We start from the raw sequence: 20195 nt of genomic DNA on the forward strand, positions 1-20195 counted from the left end.
TGTTTTGCGGATCCGCAAAACAAGGGCACCGGCAATGTGTGTTCCGCATTTTGCGGATCGCACATCGCCAACACTCTCATAGATAATGCCTTTTCTTGTCCGCAATTGCGGACAAGAATAGGACATGTTCTATTTTTTTGAGGAACAGAAGTGCGGATCCGGAAGTGCGGATGCGGACAGCACATTGAAAATTAATGGGTCCGCACCTGTTCCGCAAAATTTTGCGGACGTGTGAATGGACCCTAAAGGGGGGATAGTCACTGAAGATAAGGAAAAGGCAGAGTTACTAAATGGGTTTTTAGCTCTGTATATACAAAAGAAGAGAAAGGAGCTGATATCTGATACTGTTAGTACATACAGTAATATACTCAAACTGTAGATATGGTCCAAGACAAGTTAAATAGGGTAAATGTGAACAAGGCTCAGGTTATTTCTTGCCCCCCTGTGCCCCCCCCCCCACCGCCGATTCCCCTTTCCCTCTAAATTTAAAACGTTGCGTAACACTGGCCCCGCAGCCAGCGATCCAAATAACAGAGCGCACTGACGTGACATGCGTTGCCTGCAGATTTGCGCGTCAATTCTGGTTTGCAGGCACGGCGGCGGGAAGTGGATGGACTAGGAGGAACAGAGCCTGGAGCGCAACGCAGGAGCTGCGCTGCTGAGAAAATCAACTTCTTGAACAAACGCACTCAGTGAGTAGAGTGCATTATCATTGTGAAGGGGAGGGGGTGGGGATGTTATTAATTGCAGGCAGGAGTGGGGGGATACAGTTAGGAGATCGCTTTTCACCTGTCACAGGTGCTTTGCCTTGTAAACACAGGGCCATCCATCACTTATTAACCCCTCCCTTGCCAGCACACCCAGCCCCATTGCTGTGTGTTATGCTTTGAACTTTTTTTTAGTCCATGAAGGGGTTAATTAAAGGGGTTCTGCAGTTTGTTTAAACTGATGATCTATCCTCCAGGACCCCTGCCGATCAGCTTTTTGAGAAGGCAGCGGCGCTCCAGTAGCGCCGCGGCCTTCTCACTGTTTACCGCTGGCCCAGTGACATCACGACTAGTATCAACTGGCCTGGGCGCGGCTAAGCTCCATTCAAGTGAAAGCGCCGCTGCCTTCTCAAACAGCTGATCGGCGGGGCTCCCGAGTGTCAGACCCTCATCGGTCAGATGCTGATGATCTATCCAGAGGATAGATCATCAGTTTAAACAAACTGCAGTACCGCTTTAAGTGTTGGAGGGGGGGTTATTGTGCATATTGTGTTTCACCAGTTGGGTTTGAGTGTGGTTGTGGTTGAGTGTCATCCACTGATGCCCAGAACAGTATCATCCACAGATGCCCCCATAACAGTGCGTCATCCACAGATCCCCCCATAACAGTGTGTCATCCACAGATCCCCCCATAACAGTGTGTCATCCACAGATGCCTCCATAACAGTGTGTCATCCACAGATGCCCCCATAACAGTGTGTCATCCACAGATGCCCCCATAACAGTGTGTCATCCACAGATGCCCCCATAACAGTGTGTCATCCACAGATGCCCCCATAACAGTGTGTCATCCACAGATGCAACCATAACAGTGTGTCATCCACAGATCCCCCAAAACAGTGTGTCATCCACAGATCCCCCAAAACAGTGTGTCATCCACAGATCCCCCCATAACAGTGTGTCATCCACAGGTCCCCCATAACAGTGTGTCATCCACAGATCCCCCATAACAGTGTCATCCACAGATCCCTCATAACAATGTATTATCCACAGATTCCAGGGGTGTGGAAATTTTTAAAAAAACTACTTGTCGAAGGACTAAAGTGGGGGCTCGATCTACTTGTCCCTCATGACCATCTACTTGTCCTGAACTTATACTAACGTTATACTGTATGGTGGCGGGGGCCACAAGGCGATGTTATACTGTATGGGGCGGGGGCCACAAGGAGATGTTATGCTGTATGGGGCGGGGGCCACAAGGAGATGTTATGCTGTATGGGGCGGGGGCCACAAGGAGACATTATGCTGTATGGGGCGGGGGCCACAAGGAGACGTTATGCTGTATGGGGGCGGGGGCCACAATGAGATGTCATGCTGTATGGGGCGGGGGCCACAAGGAGACGTTATGCTGTATGGGGGCAGGGCCACAAGAAGACGTTATGCTGTATGGGGGCGGGGGCCACAAGGAGATGTCATGCTGTATGGGGCGGGGGCCACAAGGAGACGTTATGCTGTATGGGGGCGGGGGCCACAGGGTGACGTTATACTGTGCGGGGGCAGCCGCTTGGTGACGTTATACTGTATGGGGCACTAGGGCAGCCCCAAGGTGACGTTATACTGTATGGGGGCACAAGGATAAGTTATACTGTATGTGGGCAGCCCCAAGGTGATGTTATACTGTATGGGGGCAAGAGGGAGACGTTATACTGTATGGGGGCCACAAGGAGACGTTATACTGTATGTGGGCAGCCCCAAGGTGATGTTATACTGTATGGGGGCCACAAGGAGACGTTATACTGTATGTGGGCAGCCCCAAGGTGATGTTATACTGTATGGGGGCAAGAGGGAGACGTTATACTGTATGGGGGCCACAAGGAGACGTTATACTGTATGGGGGCAACAGGGAGACATTATAGTTTATCAAGTGCCACGTGCAGTGCAGATTGCAGGCAGGGCCAGAGCCTCAGAAGACAGACAGCACAACTTTTATTTCTGACACCCCTGCAGATGAGCGTTCCTCCTGGAGCCTGTCCACATCGCAGCTCCCGGCCTGACCTGCAAGCACTGACTGGGGTCACATAGCATTATACTGATTTATGATGCTATGTAACCCTTACAGTTCTGGAATGTATTGGATAACACTGACATAATGCTGTCAGTGTTATCCAACACATTCCAGCTCATCGAATCTCAAGGTCTGGAGGGACTCGCTCCTGGCAAACACAGCTCTGCTGCAGTGAAGCAGACTGATGTAATTACACTGTATAGTTATTACAGGGATTTAGATAATGCTCTAAGAGTTTATTAGTTAAAAGAATCAAATGAGTCAGAGACTGTGTCACCGAGTCCCTGCCAGACTTCCTGCTCTGCTACATTGCTGCAAGCACCCTGTACACACACAGCTCTGCTACATTGCTGCAAGCACCCTGTACACACACAGCTCTGCTACATTGCTGCAAGCACCCTGTACACACACAGCTCTGCTACATTGCTGCAAGCACTCTGTACACACACACAGCTCTGCTACATGCAATACTCATCACCCCCCCCCCCCTCCCCATTCCATTCTTTTAACTAATAAACTCAGACGATTCTCTGAGTCCCTGCGACTCCCTCTGTGCTGTGAGTCAGTGCTGGCGTCCTCTGATTGGTTGGAGGGAGGGGCGGGGCTAGCTTCCACTGTCGGCTCCTATTACACTGCCTGCTGCCGCCTGGCCTGCTACTGAGATTGTGAGTACAGAGAGGGAGAGGGAGAGGATCGCAGGGGATTTCAAGTTGTTCACATAGGAATATTACTAATGAGCGGGGCCCGGTGTTATGTTATTCTGGGGCGGGCCCCCATCCTGGCCGGTCAGTCCGCCCTTGGACCGCTCCTATTACTGCCCAACCGACATGTCCCTGCTACTTGCCCGCACAGGGCTAAACAACTGTTCAAACTACTTGCCCAGCGCCCGGAACTGCATGTCCCGGGCGTCGGGCGATAGGAATTCCACACCCCTGGATTCCCAGGAGAGACAGAAAGGAGGGGGAAAGAATCCGCGGAAGCAAGCAGAGGAAGGCACAGCAGACGACTGAATAGCTTCTTTTGTAAGTAAATTGTTTTATTAGAAATGTAGTTTAATGTCTGTTTTTGGGGACAGTAAAACATGGTTTTTTTTTTGTTATGTATGATGCTTTTTGATAATAAAGAAATGTAAATGTAGTGATGCTATAATGTGGACCCCAGGCCTCTCTGGTGTCCTGCAGTCCTGATGTCACTTTTTAGGAATAGATTGTTTCTGAATACTCAAGCATACCGAGGAAGAAAGGAAAACTCTTGAAAGCTTGTTTTTTAAGTATTAGGTCTGTGAAGGTTCTCATTTATCCAGGTCATGGTATATCTGTAAAGAATAAATCAAGGCAACTGGACTTACTGTAGATTTCTTGAAAACGTTTCACTCGTTCTTCCAACGAGCTTTCTCAATTCTGAGTGACTGTACAAGAATTCTCTGGGAATAAATATGTAACTGAATTAACATCTGGTAATTATACCCAGCATGGGGTCAGAGGTCATTATACCCAGCATGGGGTCAAAGGTGTTGATACCATTATCCTAATTGGAGTCAGTAGGTTATAATGACCTCCCACAGCATTGTATGTGGCAGACAATAGAGCCCCGCCTCTATTCAAGATTGTCTTCTCCATTTTTACGTAGATGGCCACAACGAGGTGTGAAGGAGGCCATCTACGTAAAAATGGAGAAGCCAAGCTTGAATAGAGGCGGGGGGGGGGGGGGGTTAGACATCTATTGTCTGCCACATACAATGCTGTCTTGACACCTTTTTCTGGGAGGTCATTATCACCTACTGACTCCAATTAGGATAATGGAATCAACACCTTTGACCCCATGCTGGGTATAATTACCAGATGTTAATTCAGTTACATATTTATTCCCAGAGAATTATTAGTGTGCCCCCATTTTTGACTGTGGTATCTTATGTGCCCCCCTATATATTGTTCCTAGAGTCGCCACTGCTTCCATGTACAATAAAATACTTTATTTCTTGCTGCAGTCATTTTTTATTTCATGGTTTCATTAGCGATAAAATCTACTTTTCATGTTATGCAAATGAGTGTTCAAGGTGCCCAGAGGGGCGTTATTATACTTCTCTGGAGCCCAGTAACTCCCCCCGTACAATGCCCAGCACGCCTTCCTTTAGAGCCCAAGCACGCCTCTTCCAGCATAAGTAACTGCCCACACCTGAACTCTTCGCCGCCGCCCCCCTCCGCTATGTGAAATCTCACGCAGGCGCAGTACCGTGGACTGACTACGTGATGTAGAAGCTCCTGAGGGCAACAGCTTCATGTGTCACTGTCGGTAAGGAGAAAGAAGGTCCCGGAGACAAATAGAGTTCCTCTATTAGCTTTCCTTTAATTTTCGCATACAGTTGACAGACATCACCACCCTCCACATGACATAATATTGACGCGTTTCGGGTAGACACCCTTAGTCGTGGTTACGACTAAGGGTGTCTACCCGAAACGCGTCAATATTATGTCATGTGGAGGGTGGTGATGTCTGTCAACTTTATGCGAAAATTAAAGGAAAGCTAATAGAGGAACTCTATTTGTCTCCGGGACCTTCTTTCTCCTTACCTGCAGCCTGCCACGGGAACACTCCCCTAGGGCCTCTGGAGCCGGGACCATATACTCTACTACGGAGGTGAGCTGGATCATATGTTTATCCGTTCATGTGTCACTGTGCCTGTGCCTAATACTGAACAGGGAGGCGCAGGCGCAAGATTTACACGGCAGACGGGGCCAGCAGGAGAACCAACGCTGGACTGGCCCTGTCAATCAAACCAGGGGTGTGGAAATGAGGTGGGCGAACGGAGCCTCTAGGAGCAGGGGCAATGCTCCCCCTGCTCCTAGAGGCTCATTTGCATATAATAAAAGTTTAAATTACACGAAAACAGGGGCTTACTTAAATAAAAGAAATGCAGCGTACAATTCAAGTGACATTTTCACATCTATAATGTCAGCCTGTTGAATAGCGAAAATTGGGGTGATAGAAACCCTTTAAATAACAGCACAATGTCAATCAGCTGCTTTTAAGGCCACCAGGAACGAGGCATGGAATTGCGGGGGAGGGATGTAATATTACCACTTTACAAAGTGTTGGTGCGGCCTCATCTGGAATATGCAGTTCAGTTCTGGGCATCAGTCCATAGAAAGGACGCTCTGCAGCTGGCAAAAGTACAGAGGAGAGAAACTAAACTGATAAGGGGCCTGGAGGGTCTTAGTTATTTAGAAAGATTAAAATAATTGAATTTATTTAGTCTTAAGAGACGTCTAAGGGGGGACATGATTAACCTGTACAAAAATATAAATGGGCCATACAAAAAATACGGTGAAAAACTGTTCCATGTAAAATGCGCTCAAAAGGCAAGGGGGCACTGGCTCCGATTGGAAAAGAAAAAGTTCAGTCTCCGGAAGCATCAAAGCTTCATTACTGAAAGAACTGTGAATCTGTGGAATAGACACCTCAGGACGTGGTCACAGCAGGAACAGGGTATGGTTTTATAAAGGGTTTAGATGAATTCCTAAAAGTAAACAACATTATTGCTTATGGAAATGTGTAGAAATCTGATTCTCAATTCCTTCTGGGATTCGCATCCCCACCGATCCCTTAGTTGAACTTGATGGACTTATGTATTTTTTCAACCGTATTAACTATGTAACTATTGTGGCAATGTGAACAGTGATGTGTACGGTGAAGCCCTGGAAGGGGTGTATATCTCATCTAGGGGAGAAAAGTAAAGTCCAGGAAGATGGCGCTGGCTTCAGCAAACCTAGTTGCTGAAGCTATTTTCTTTATTTGTTCAGGGCTGGATTTTATTGGATTGGGATGGTAGGTTTGGCAGTGGGACCTCCCAATCCACCCCCTCATTCCAGGGTATGTTTTCCTTTCACCTGAAGTAAATCGCAGGTGAGGCCCCATGTATTTAGGCCGACATAAAGAACCTCCCAGTGTGTCAGTCTGGGGAGGGAGAGAAAGTGTTTTTGAAGCAGAGTCCTGCTGAGGCTTGAGGTGTCTGGTCTCAGCTAGCAAGGCTGAGGGGCCACAAGGCTAGGGTATAGCCTGAAGTTTGGGGGACGCAGTGATGCCTGCGGAAAGAGGGTCACTAGGTAAGATACAAAAAGGTACTGGAATTGCCACAGCCTGGAAGCTGATGGATTGATGATGGCTGAGGGAAGCCACATATGATGTTCATGTGTGAACTGTGCTCTACGTGTGAGGTAGGGAAGTATTTTGTATAGGTAGTGCCTAGATGGGCAGGAGTTTATTTGTGTTTTAAGTGTTGGCTGTGTGGGAACCTCATCCCATCCAGTGATGTATAACTGGACTATCCTGTATGAGAAGATTGCCAAAATAAATACACAGTTTGGACATGAAAATCCTTTGTCTGGCGAGATATCTGTGAATGTGACCCGCTGAAAACAGACGATCCCTTATAATTGGTGGAGGATGCGGGCAATAACAGCAGCTGGTTGATAGAAGCAACAACAAGACAGAAAAAGCAGGTGCTTCTGAATGCTGTTTTGTGACTGAGAAATGTAAAGGGCCAGAAGCAAAGTTTAAAGAGACTGTGTTGTCTGCCGTGCTGCAAGTAAAAGTGTGTGGAGCTATAAGGGTCAGACACCCGGTGAAAGAGACTGTCCTGTTGGAAAAAAAAATAATTCAGGTGTGGTCACTATGAGGTCTGTGCAGACCCACCTACAGTAGGACTGCGCAATGGATGGTTCGTGGATAACATTTGAGAAATCCCGTGAGATGGTGATGCCAGCTGTGGGTCACGCTAGACTCCTGCCAACAAGTGTCTCGGGTCATGACCGAAACTCTGGACTTTATGAAGAGGGGACCAGAGACAGATACCACTGTGTCTATGTTCTTTGTAACGGACTATGGCTCTCTGCAGTGGGAGCACTTGAAGTGTGAGACCTTGATAGTGGAGTGTGTGCTGGGCAAGGACTTTCCGTTATTTGGGCAGCTGTGGAGCGGAAAAAGTAAGTTAAGTGGTGCGGCCGGAGTTCCGGAGGAACAGCAAATGTATGTCGTTGCCAAGGGCAAGCGTCGGGAAGAAAAGGAGATGGAAAGCGGTGCGGCTCTCAGGAGATCCTATATTTCCTGCACGTGTGCGCAAAGTCTTAAAGGGTGCAGATGGAGTGACCGTCCGGAAAAAGACTGGAGTCAAGGCCAAGGCATTTCCCGTGGCAACTACTGCATTGAGGAGAAGGGTGATGACCGTGCTGGAGATATTCCTGGACTACCGTCATCTCCCGTGAGTGCCGAATCCGTGACGACAATCGGTAAGATGATTATCCCTTGTGTAGCAGACCCAGTGACATTGAGCCGGTAGGCAGTTGTTACCTGCTGGGATACGTCACCGAGGGGAGAAACTGTTACGAAAATGTGTGACAATGTGGAAAATGCTGTGTATGAACAGGCGGGTAAGCCTGTTTTGATTGCTCCCTCGCAGGAATCTGCAGAGGAGAAGGTTACGGTGTTGCCTAAAGTGCCTATGACCAAGGCTAGATTTGGGATGGCGAAAATCAGAGATCCCTTGCTAGCCTGGGTAAGAGGTAGCATGATAGTAAAACCTGAGACTGTTAGAATGATAAATGTTCGGGACAATTATGCGGATACTATGGATTATCTGTTGGTCCTCACTGAGGGCAAGACCATGGTGAGAACTGAGACTGATGAACTTGGTAATGCAAAAGTGCTCATACATAGGGGAATGTTGGGCCGTGATTTCCCTTTATTCCGTGGTTTGTGGGGAAGTGGAAACACTTCTGCAGTCAGTGACAAAACTCCTGCAGAACTGCTATATAGCCCTTTAAATAAAGTGACTATTAGAAACAATGGTGCTGATAAGGTGCAAGGGGATTGTACCCAGTTTGGGGAAATGCATAATGTGATGTCATGTGAAATATGTGATGATGATGATGACATGCCTTTTCCGTTGCAGGTTGTAGACAGGGGAGAAGTGCCCCCTGTAGGTAAAAATGTATAAGATGCAGAAGTGCTGCGGGGGAGGTGTCCCATGTGGGGTTTGGCTCATCGGTGCCCCTAGAGGTCAGGATTGATAATAACCCGAGCGGTATATATGACGTATGTGCTGTGACCGATAGCAACTCAGAGAGGGAAGCTACCATGTCAAGGTCTTGCGAAATTAAGGTAGTTGCTAGTAGCGACCAGACAGTTATACCTGACGTGACGAGAGATAAGTGGGGAGACGTCAGCATAACGTCTGAGAATTATACCCAGGCAGTGGAAGACTTTCTGGCAGGTCTGACCAACCAAAAAGAGCATGTAGAAGAGCATGACCGACTGCTGGCAGAGGCTCACTACCAGCTATGTCTGAGAGGTCAGTACGGCTGCAAACCTGAAGATGTTTTCACCCGCACCGCACTGTCCCTAGATACACTAGAGAAGTGACTAGCTGTTCTCGCAGAGCAACTGGAGAAAGCTCCAAAAGAGTCAAAGGAGGAGACTCAAAAATAGATGAATGAACTAAAGGATCTAGAGTCACAAATGGAAGCGGAAATTCTCCAACTTCAAGAGGAACTTGCAGCTTCTGAGCGATCCAGACGTCATGTGGAGCAGGAAAGAGATGATCTGGATGATGAGGTCTCAAACAGCATCTCAGGAAAATCTGCTCTCTTGGAGGAGAAAAGACATTTGGAAGCCAGGATTGCTCAACTTGATCAAGAGTTGCGTGATCGGATGGTGGACCTGGACCACCAGAGACAAATTGTGTCTAAGTTGGAGAAGAAACAGAATAAGTTTGACCAGCTCCTGGCTGAAGAGAAAAACACCTCTGCCCGGTATACTGAAGAATGTGAACGAGCGGAGACTGATGCTCAGGAGAAAGAGACCAAGGCCCTCTCCTTGGCTAGAGCCCTTGAAGAAGCACTTGAGGAGCGAGATGAATTTGAGAGGCTGAACAGGCAACTCAGAGCAGAGATGGAAGATCTCATGAGCTCAAAGGATGACGTCAGGAAGAATGTCTATGAGCTGGAGAAGTCTAACCGTGCTCTCGAGCAGCAGGTGGAAGAAATGAGGACTAAACTTAGTAGAGTTAGAGGCAAGAGATTCTCGAGATGACAGGTTGGCTCAATCAAAGGAAAATGAGAAACCTGAAGAGAGTCCTCTGAAAGATGCCAAGAAGTCTAAGCCAGAGCCTGTTAAGAATGGGTCTGGAGATGGTGGCGTCGTGGTGCCGGCCAAGGCAGAGAAGATGGAAGATGGTTCTGCGGAACCAGGAAATGTGGCTGATATGGAGGCTGAATCTAAGAGACTTGTGGTAGTGAGCAGCCAAGACCTGGTCATGAAAGACATTCCCTCTGCCGTCAATATCTTCCAGAAAGCCAGCGGTCTGCTGGGGAAGAAATACGAGGAGACAGACGACCAGCATGCAGATGTTGTCTACTACTGTGAGATGGCTCTCCTAGAGCCTACACGAATGGGGAACAATATCCTGGGTGACCCTCTGGAGGGAATGCCAGAAGACGAAGAGTCTGTTAAAGAAACCGGTGACCCCAGTACCTCCAACCTTGATAAGAATGAAAAGGAGGAGTTAATAGGGCAGGTAGATGATACCATGTCCAAGAAGGATGAAAAGAATCACAAAGTGAGTGGAGACTCCAAAGAGACAAAGGCTGAAGGAGAGTCTGCCGAAGTGGAAAAAGTCACTAAAGAAGCAGAGGTCTCTGAGACTGAAGCCAAACCTGAGCTAACCCCTGGGGGGATTAAAGGAAAAAGAGAGATGCTATCTGTTGATAGAATAAATAAACAAAGCGAGTGAACACCAGGTGACATCAGAGCGGCTGAAGGGTGGTATAAAACTGACCGGATCTCCAACAAGAGGAGGAAGCGGGAGCTCCCCGTGGAAAAAATGGCTGTAAAGGTTACGGAAGTTAAAGGTCATGGACCTAAGAAGAAATCTGGAAAAGAAGCAAGCCAGAAAGCTAAGAAGAAGTTCTCCAGCGAAGAGGAGACTGAGGAGTCCCTTAGACATTGTAGGCTAGGTAGAAAGTTAGTGTTTATGAAAAACCAAGCTCTGGTAGCCTGGGGGTGGCAGAGTAGAATAAAAAAATGTGACATTGACCATATCTGCCAGAGGGCATGGTACGATGTGGGGAATTCCCCAGACCTCCGGTCTGAAGAAGATATGTGGCAATGTGAACAGTGATGTGTACGGTGAAGCCCTGGAAGGGGTGTATATCTCATCTAGGTGAGATAAGTAAAGTCCAGGAAGATGGCGCTGGCTTCAGCAAACCTAGTTGCTGAAGCTATTTTCTTTATTTGTTCAGAGCTGGATTTTATTGGATTGGGAAGGTAGGTTTGGCAGTGGGACCTCCCAACCCACCCCCTCATTCCAGGACATGTTTTCCTTTCACCTGAGGTGATCACAGGTGACGTCTGCTGTAATCAAGGCTGACATAAAGCACCCCCCACTGTGTCAGTCTGGCGAGGGAGAGAAAGAGTGTTTGTGAAGCAGAGTCCTGCTGAGGCTCTGGGTGTGTGGTCTCAGCTAGCAAGGCTGAGGGGCCACAAGGCTAAAAAAATGTTCTCTAGGCGGAAACCAAATGCATCCTATTATAGACAATAGGATCTGTTAGGTTCCATTCGTGTCAGTTATGTGCCAAATTCGGCACTTCTGTTATTTTCGTTTTTTTCTGCTCCTTTAATACAGTAGAATGAAAATAATAAGTGCTGATATGAAAGCAGCCTTATTGCAACAAGCAAGTTATAATGTTTCCAAAACCTCTTTTCTGGCTGTTCAATGGACACATTATGCCAGATGTCTCCATGTATTTACAATAGGGTTAAAAATAAGGGGATTACACCCAACTGCATACTTCTAATACCCCTGCCATCTAATACATACAAATGTGTCAGAAATAGTGGTTTTACAATGCCCCAGTATTAAAGGGGTTCTCCCATGATTAATGTAAAAAAATGAAAATCAGTCACGATATAGTCAAGACAATCTTTTTCTAACAAAGCTAGAACCAGCCCTGCACCTCACATGGATCCAGAGATCTTCCCATTCATTTCTCTGCTAGAGTTATATCAAGCTGACAGCTTAAGAGGAGTGTCCTTACTTCTGCAGTTCAGGAGGCGTGTCCATTCTGCTGAAGCTCTCCCTATCACAGCTCAAGAGGCAGTTAAAGGATAAAACAGCAGGTGGCGCTGTACAGATACATTTTATTGAATAGCTCACTGGCTATACAAAATTTTTAATTACATGAAATTACAAAAGTCTTCAGATCAAGGTACTGGTTTGAAAAATGTTGAATATTTATCGTGGGGCAACTCCTTTAATGAATCTCCTCCACGTATGTTTCAGCAACACAAACGATGCCCCAGTATTTGGAAATGCAGAGATAACGACATCCCCAGCAATGTTTTTGTGGAACATACTTGGACAGCAGGCCTCAGCTAGGTAAAGAGTCAGCATCATTTACAGTTGTATTATCTAAAACCACCTTACCAAGTCAAGTGTGTAAAGTGGCTTGCAGACTTGCTCAAGGGCATGTAAAAGTTTGACATTGTCTTTGGACTCATTAGCTGCATGTGTAATTTGGCCATCTAGCTCTTTCCACACCTGTGCAGATGAAAGCAGAGTCTGGTATAACACTACAAAAAAACTGCGCAGCAACATTTGTAATAAATGGTAGAAATATGAAACATGCAAAGATTGGAACAAAAGGCAGGAAATTACTTCTATCACTGGACTGTGGAGCCAGTAGGGGGCTCATTCACAAGACATGGACTTTTTTTTTTTTAAAGGCCAGTGAATAGTGGCTGTCAAAATATAGGAAGCGTCCTATTCTTGGCCATTTTCAAGTCCAGACTGACCCCACTGAGATCAATAGGCCAAATTTTAAGGGCTGTTTAGACAGTGGTGTAACCACCTAACGGCCATTAAAAACAGATAGACTGTGAAAAAAAAGGGCCAAGATCTGTAGCTATCAGCGTATTTTTTTTCTTTTTTAAACGATCTGTCTGCAATATCTGGGGTAGGGAAGGGGGCATTATTAATGCTGGGGAACCATGTGAGGGCCATTATATATACTGTAGCACTCTGGGGGGGTGTAGGATGTCCAGGGGGCACTATGGGGAGCTTTATGTGTACTGATCCATGGTACACAAATAGATGCAAAATGGCCAAGAAAAACTGACAGTGTATCCATTTTTAATTTTTTTTCACTGCCCTGTGGTTCCATAGTCATGACCCCACCCCTTCCTGTACTTACCTTACAGGTACAATGAATTTGAGGTAGGTAGGTGTGAATACAGTAGTAATACACCGAGCCATGGGGGCATTCCTCACCCAGACCAGCTTCCTGTGAAGTCTTAGATGGAAGAAGTGGGACCACCTTACATTCTAAGGCTAAGTATCCGTTGTCTATATTGTTAGACTATAGGTCGGTTACATGGTGGATGTACTGTATTCTGATCTGATCATGATACTGATAGTATGGACTATAGGCTGGTTACATGGTGGATGTATACTGATATGACCATGATATTGAAAGTATTTGTATACAGTTGCAAGAAAAAGTATGTGAACCCTTTGGAAGGATATGGATTTCTGCACAAATTGGTCATAAAATGTGATCTGATCTTCATCTAAGTCACAGCAATAGACAATCACAGTCTGCTTAAGCTAATAACACACAAAGAATTAAATGTTACCATGTTTTTATTGAACACACCATGTAAATATTCACAGTGCAGGTGGAAAAAGTATGTGAACCCTTGGATTTAATAACTGGTTGACCCTCCTTTGGCAGCAATAACTTTAACCAAACGTTTCCTGTAGTTGCAGATCAGACGTGCACAACGGTCAGGAGTAATTCTTGACCATTCCTCTTTACAGAACTGTTTCAGTTCAGCAATATTCTTGGGGTGTCTGGTGTGAATCGCTTTCTTGAGGTCATGCCACACCATCTCAATCGGGTTGAGGTCAGGACTCTGACTGGGCCACTCCAGAAGGCGTATTTTCTTCTGTTTAAGCCATTCTGTTATTGATTTACTTCTATGCTTTGGGTCGTTGTCCTGTTGCAGCACCCATCTTCTGTTGAGTTTCAGCTGGTTGACAGATGGCCTTACGTTCTCCTGCAAAATGTCTTGATAAACTTGGGAATTCATTTTTCCTTTGATGATAGCAATCCGTCCAGGCCCTGACGCAGCAAAGCAGCCCCAAACCATGATGCCCCCCCCACCATACCTCACAGTTGGGATGAGGTTTTGATGTTGGTGTGCTGTGCCTCTTTTTCTCCACACAGTGTTGTGTGTTTCTTCCAAACAACTCAACTTTGGTTTCATCTGTCCACAGAATATTTTGCCAGTACTGCTGTGGAACATCCAGGTGCTCTTGTGCAAACTGTAAACGTGCAGCAATGTTTTTTTTGGACAGCAGTGGCTTCCTCTGTGGTATCCTCCCATGAAATCCATTCTTGTTTAGTGTTTCTTTTATAATTGTATATTTATTAAAGAATATAGAGATGACAATGCACGTAGATTCATGCACATTAGTACAAGGTAAAGGATGAGACATGTAAAGCATCACATTCACATTGATTGAGCACCTATAACACTAGATAATATTCAATGATGGAAAATGAATAGCCGAGCAGTCATATAACAAAGTGTACTAAGAGAGACTGTGTCTATCTTTAAATAGTCCAAAATAGGACTACTGAGCAGCATATCCCAGAACAATAAGACATCAAGTAGTAGTGAGGGTATCTTAGAGACCCGAGAGCCCAGAGCTTCTCAATAAGTAATGCTTCAAACTAATATCCAAAAGACAAGACAAATAACAAAGACAGAAACACAATGGGAGGTGGGGGGACACATCTTTCTCACAAGATTATTAAAGGTTGCCTCGTGGCCCAGTAATTATCCCACGGGTCCCATATGGCGTTGAAGAGTACAATTTTGTCCTGAAACATAGCCGTGGAGTATTCCATTGTTCGTACCTCTGTCACCCTAGCGTACAAATCAGAAACCCGTGGTGGTTCAGGGCTTTTCCAAGATCAGGAGATTAAACAACGAGCTGCTGTTAGCATCAATAGTAATAGCTTAAGTGAGTGTTTTTTAACTTGAATGGGGACCACATTAAGCAGGAAGGACATAGGGTCTGGTCGGATTTCCACTGCGAAAATGTCACTCAGGAGGGTGCCTACTCCAGTCCAGTAGGGGTGTATCTTGGGGCAGTCCCATAAAATATGAGGCAATGTACCCCTATGCAACCCGCACCTCCAGCAATCTCCCGGGACTACTGGGTTCATTCTATGGAGGAGGTCAGGAGTGTGGTACCAGTACATAAAAATGTTATATTGGTTCTCCTGGTGAAGTACCGACATAGAGGAATTTGCTGCCCTCCTCCATATAAGGTGCCAAAGTGCGTAAGACCTTCCCTAGGTATTTCTCCCACCGTACCATGTAGGAATGCCTTTGAACCCGATCAGGGAAGGGAGTCAGCAATATGGAGTAGATCTCAGAAATTAGACCCTTCGCGTGTACCCCTTCCCTGCAAAGGCGTTCAAAGGCAGTCGGGAGGGAGACTGTGGCCCCCAAAAAAATGGACTGTGCAAAGTGTCTGATCTGGATATAAAAGTAATTGGAGGAGGAGGGGAGATCATATTTGGTCTGGAGGGTAGAAAACCGCAAAAGGTCCCTAGTGCAGGGGTCCACAATATCTGCAAACCGAAACACTCCTCGCTGAAACTATGAGGTAGGGCCTCAGTTTTATGGGTGTTGACCTTATACCCCGAGAGCCGACCAAATTCCTGCAGGATGGAGTGGAGGTTTGGTAGGGAAATATGAAGTTTGGTAAGGGTAAGAAGGAAGTCGTCTGCATATAGCGATAGCTTAAACTCCCTGTCCATGACAATACCACCTCTGATGTCTGGACATGCCCTGATTTTGGCCGCCAGGGGTACACATGGCAAATAATAGAGGAGATAGGGGGCACCCTTGTCTCGTCCCATTAGCAATGCGTATGGGTCGAGATTGAGCATGAGGTAGTTTGATTGTCGCTGTGGAGGAGGAGTATAGGCTACAAATGGCTCTGACGAAGGGACCAGAAAGGCCATATGCCTGCAAGGTAGCAAAAAGGAAAGGCCAACCTAAACGGTCGAACGCCTTTTCAGCGTCTAAACTAAGAAGTAGCGCCTCCTCACCCGAGCGAGATATAGCATCTATCAAGTCAATGCTTTTTCATGTGTTGTCGGCCTGGGACAAATCCCACCTGGTCTTTGTGGATCAGGGAGGGGAGAAAAACGTTTAGTCGGGAGGCTAGGGCCTTGGTGTAAATTTTAAGGTCTGAGTTAAGCAGGGCAATGGGCCTGTAATTTTGGCACTCGTGGGGGTCTTTCCCAGGTTTCGGAATCATTGTGAGATAAGAGTGAGACATTGGGGCAGGTACTGCATTGCCAGCTAGAAAATGATTAAAAAGGGTTATTAAGTGAGGGATTAGTTCGGTCCTGAAAGTCTTATAATATTTATACGAGAAGCCATCAGGTCCTGGGGATTTACCCTCAGGTAGATGGTCCACCACTTCCCCTATCTCTTCCGGTGTTATCGGACTATTAAGGGCGGCAAGATCGGAAGTCGATAGGGTAGGGAGGTGACAGGAGGCCAAATAAGACTGGAGTGTACTATCTCTAAGTCTCTCATCCGAGGGGAGGTCGGAGGGTAGATTGTACAGGGAAGAGTAGTAGGTCGAGAACCTCTCTGCTATCACTCTGGGGTCATAGTGGATTGTTCCGTCATTCCCCCTAATAGCGCTCGGACCTGTTTGGGGATTGCGGTTCCTGAGTTGTCTGGCCAGCAAAGTATGGGGTTTGTTCCCCCAAGCATAGTAACGCTGTTGTGTGTAAAGTAGTAACTTGTTGGGGCGTGGCCAACAGCCGGCATGTAAGCACGCTTTTGTGAGCAGCTCCGCTTACCCTCGTTAATCCTTCACCATCCTGACAAACTGACGACTCCTGCCACAGAGTGGACGGTGTGTAGGAGATGGAGGAGACCCTGCACACTGACTATGGGGGCCAGCAAAGCGCAAACGGCTGCGGAGAAGCTCAAAGAGTTCGCCAGGTCAGAGGCCCAAAGTGGAGCCGCGACCGCAACTCCTACACGTGCGGCTGTTACCCGCGGGCAGGCTGCCCAGCAGGCGGATGCAGAGGAAGGCGCTGAGCAGGAGTTCACCCTCAAGGCAGCGTACGAGCAGCTACTAGTGGCAATATCATCATGCCAAACCTCACTCACCGGGAAGCTGGAGGAGGTGAGAGTGGATGTGGGCCTGCTCCGCCATGACATGCAGCAACTCAGAGACCGGGTCAAAAACACAGAAGACCGCGTGTCTGCGCTGGAGGATGTGACCAGACCCATGGCAGGGAAGATGCAAGACCTGGAACGATCCGTGGGTCAGTGGCAACAGAAATGTGACGATCTGGAAAATAGATTGCGCCGCAACAACGTGAGGATCTTGGGCCTACCAGAGAAAGCTGAAGGCAGAGATCCTGCGGCCTTCCTAGAGGCCTGGTTTAAAGAGCAGTTCCCTGAGGCACCCTTCTCTCCTGAATATACCGTAGAGAGGGCACATCGCGTCCCAGCCAGGTACCCCCCACCAGGGGCTCCTCCTAGACCCCTTTTGGCGCGTATGCTGAACTGGAGAGACCGGGATCTTATCCTCAGCCAGGCCAGAAGCAAGCAAGACATCAGGCATGAAAATGCAAAGATCTCCCTTTTTCCGGATTTCTCTGCAGATCTCCAGAAGAGGAGAGCCACATTTGTTGCAGTTAAACGTCGCCTTCGGGATCTAAATCTTCAATACTCGATGGCTTATCCGGCCCGCCGGACGGCGATAAAACCAAAAGTCATAGACGGCGATAAAACCGTGTTTTTCAGCGATCCTCGTGAAGCAGAGGACTGGGCCTCAAGAAAATCTGCGCGTCCCGGACCCATATGTCTGATTCTAAGGAGACTTGATCTTGTTTCCCCTGAGCATGATATTATTTATTATGCAACACAGCTGCTTTTGGTCGCGTTTTCATGTTCTGGACTGCATTTGATAGTATTATGTGAGATCTCACTTAAGTATAGGGCGTTTCCCTGTACACAGCACCGGACACTTTGTCAACATGTCCCATTGTCATTTATTAATGATAGCAGTTTTGCATATATTTGCTGAATGGGGGGTAGGAGCAATACCTGTATGGTTATAACACCTATTTGCACTATACAGATCCCCGAGTTAAGGGCCACCAAGTTAGTCGGATCGGGATCCGACACCTTCCTGTTTATAATGTTATTGTTCTGTATTACGTTTTTGTATGCTCAAGCTTATATGTCTCAAGTATGGCCATTCCTTTTCATGATAGCAACAGGGGAGTTTATGCTTCACATTGACCAAATGCCAGAACTGTCATGGTATGCAATGTGGATGTGTGTATTTGTCCTTGATTCAAATCTAGTGATGCCATGGCCTCCATAAGAGTGATGTCCTGGAATGTGAGGGGACTGGGAGACCCTAATAAGAGGATTGTGGTTTTTTCTCAAATACGCTCCTTTAACCCACATATTCTGGGCCTTCAAGAAACCCACCTCACCCCGGAAACAGGGAACAGGTTGAAAAAGCCTTGGGTGCAACACTTATTCAACTCATATGGGAGTTCTCATTCCAGAGGTGCGGCCCTGCTGTCCCATAGAAGTCTCAGATGCGAGATTCACTATTCAGCTGTGGATCAGGGAGGGCAGTACATTTTCATACATGCTCACATTAACTGTGTCCCCTATGTGATTGTTAATTTGTACAATTCCCCTCCTGCATCTCTATCCCTTCTACAAGCAGTCACGGGTTTTGTGGCTAATTATCCCAATGCCCGTTTCCTATGCATGGGAGACTTTAATCAAGTAGTTAGTGAGGATTTAGACAGATTTAGCTGTAGGACAGATAGAGGAGGGACGGGAGGGAACAGCATCGCAGGAGATGGGATGGGTAGACATGTGGAGAGCCAAGAATTCACTAACAAGGGAATACTCTTGCTTTACCCCTGCCAGGGGAGCCCTGTCCAGAATCGACTACATGTTCGGTAATGCCATAGTATATACTGACCTGGTGAATATCAGACACGGACCACAGGGCCCTTCCGATCATGCCCCATTGTTGGCGGAGTTGGCCCTGACTGATCATGCCGGCGTCGGCAGTAAGATGCGTGTACACCCTTTCTGGCTGTCCTTGCTTGGTTTAAATGATAGAATCCCTGATCAATTGAGGATGTTTTTTGAGGTACAGGGCGAGTCCACAGACGCTCTGTTGCTTTGGGAGACAATGAAAGCGTACCTTAGAGGATGCATCAAATCCTCCATTTCATACGTTAAGAGAGATTCGCAACGTAAGGAAAATGATTTACATGCCAGCTGTAAGGAAGCCGAGAGGGCGTTCACTGAGTCCCCCTCTGAAGAGCGCAGAGTAGAGTGGTTATCCAGAGGGAGAATGTACATGCTGCATCTGGAGGAAAAGAGCAAAAGGAAGCTCTTCTTCCTTAAGCAACAGGCGTTTGAAACAGGCAATCAGACAGGGAAGTTACTTGCACATATAGCACACACTAATAATATGTCTCCCCCGGTACTCAGGATACAGGAGGCTGATGGCCGCATAATGGAATCGGTGCAAGACATATTGAAATGCTTTCATAATTTTTACAGAGACCTATACAAATCAGCAGCTACTTATTCAGGGATAGATTTAGAGTCCTACCTCACTGAAGTGTCTCATCCTCGGCTAGCGGACCTAGATAAGGGTCTTATGGAGGAGGATATTACATTAGAGGAAGTGGAGAGAGCCATTAAGGATCTACCGACAGGGAAAGCCCCAGGCCCAGATGGCATCCCGGTAGAGGTATATTCTAGGTATGGGGAAAATCTAAACCCTCAGTTGTTAAACCTGTATCGAGCGGCGCACTCACGTGGCTCCTTGTCAGATTCCATGTATGACGCCTCCATTGTTGTGATCTTGAAGCCTGGCAAGGACCCATTGGAATGTGGATCTTATCGTCCAATTTCACTTTTAAACTTGGACTATAAAATCCTGACCAGAATTATAGCCAATAGGTTGAATAAGGTTATCACGTCAATAATTCATTCTGATCAGTCGGGCTTCATGCCTGGAAGGTCCACATCAGACAACATTAGGAGGGCTGAAGTAATTGCGCAGTTGGGTGTAGCTAAGAAGGAGAGATGGGCTCTGGCTTCACTGGACACGGCCAAGGCTTTCGACTCGTTGGAATGGCCCTTTTTGATAGCAGTGCTGGGTAGCTTTGGCTTCGGTCCTAATTTCATTAAATGGATAGAAATATTATACAAAAAACCCACTGCTAGTATTCAACTGAATGGCTCCCACTCTGACAGGTTCCCCTTACTCA

At 46.9% G+C, this 20195-nt stretch overlaps 1 protein-coding gene across 1 annotated transcript in view; it reads right to left on the minus strand.

The window, feature by feature from the left end:
- DNAH8 (dynein axonemal heavy chain 8) overlaps positions 1-20195 on the minus strand; it is a 622089-nt gene that overhangs the window by 543427 nt on the left and 58467 nt on the right. Inside the window, exon 5 of the mRNA XM_040430275.1 lies at positions 12251-12364. Within this exon, the coding sequence (XP_040286209.1) occupies positions 12251-12364 (114 nt within the window). The remainder of the gene's footprint in view (positions 1-12250; positions 12365-20195) is intronic.

Source organism: Bufo bufo, chromosome 4 (assembly GCF_905171765.1).
Source record: "Bufo bufo chromosome 4, aBufBuf1.1, whole genome shotgun sequence".
Classification (NCBI taxonomy): Eukaryota; Metazoa; Chordata; class Amphibia; order Anura; family Bufonidae; genus Bufo; species Bufo bufo.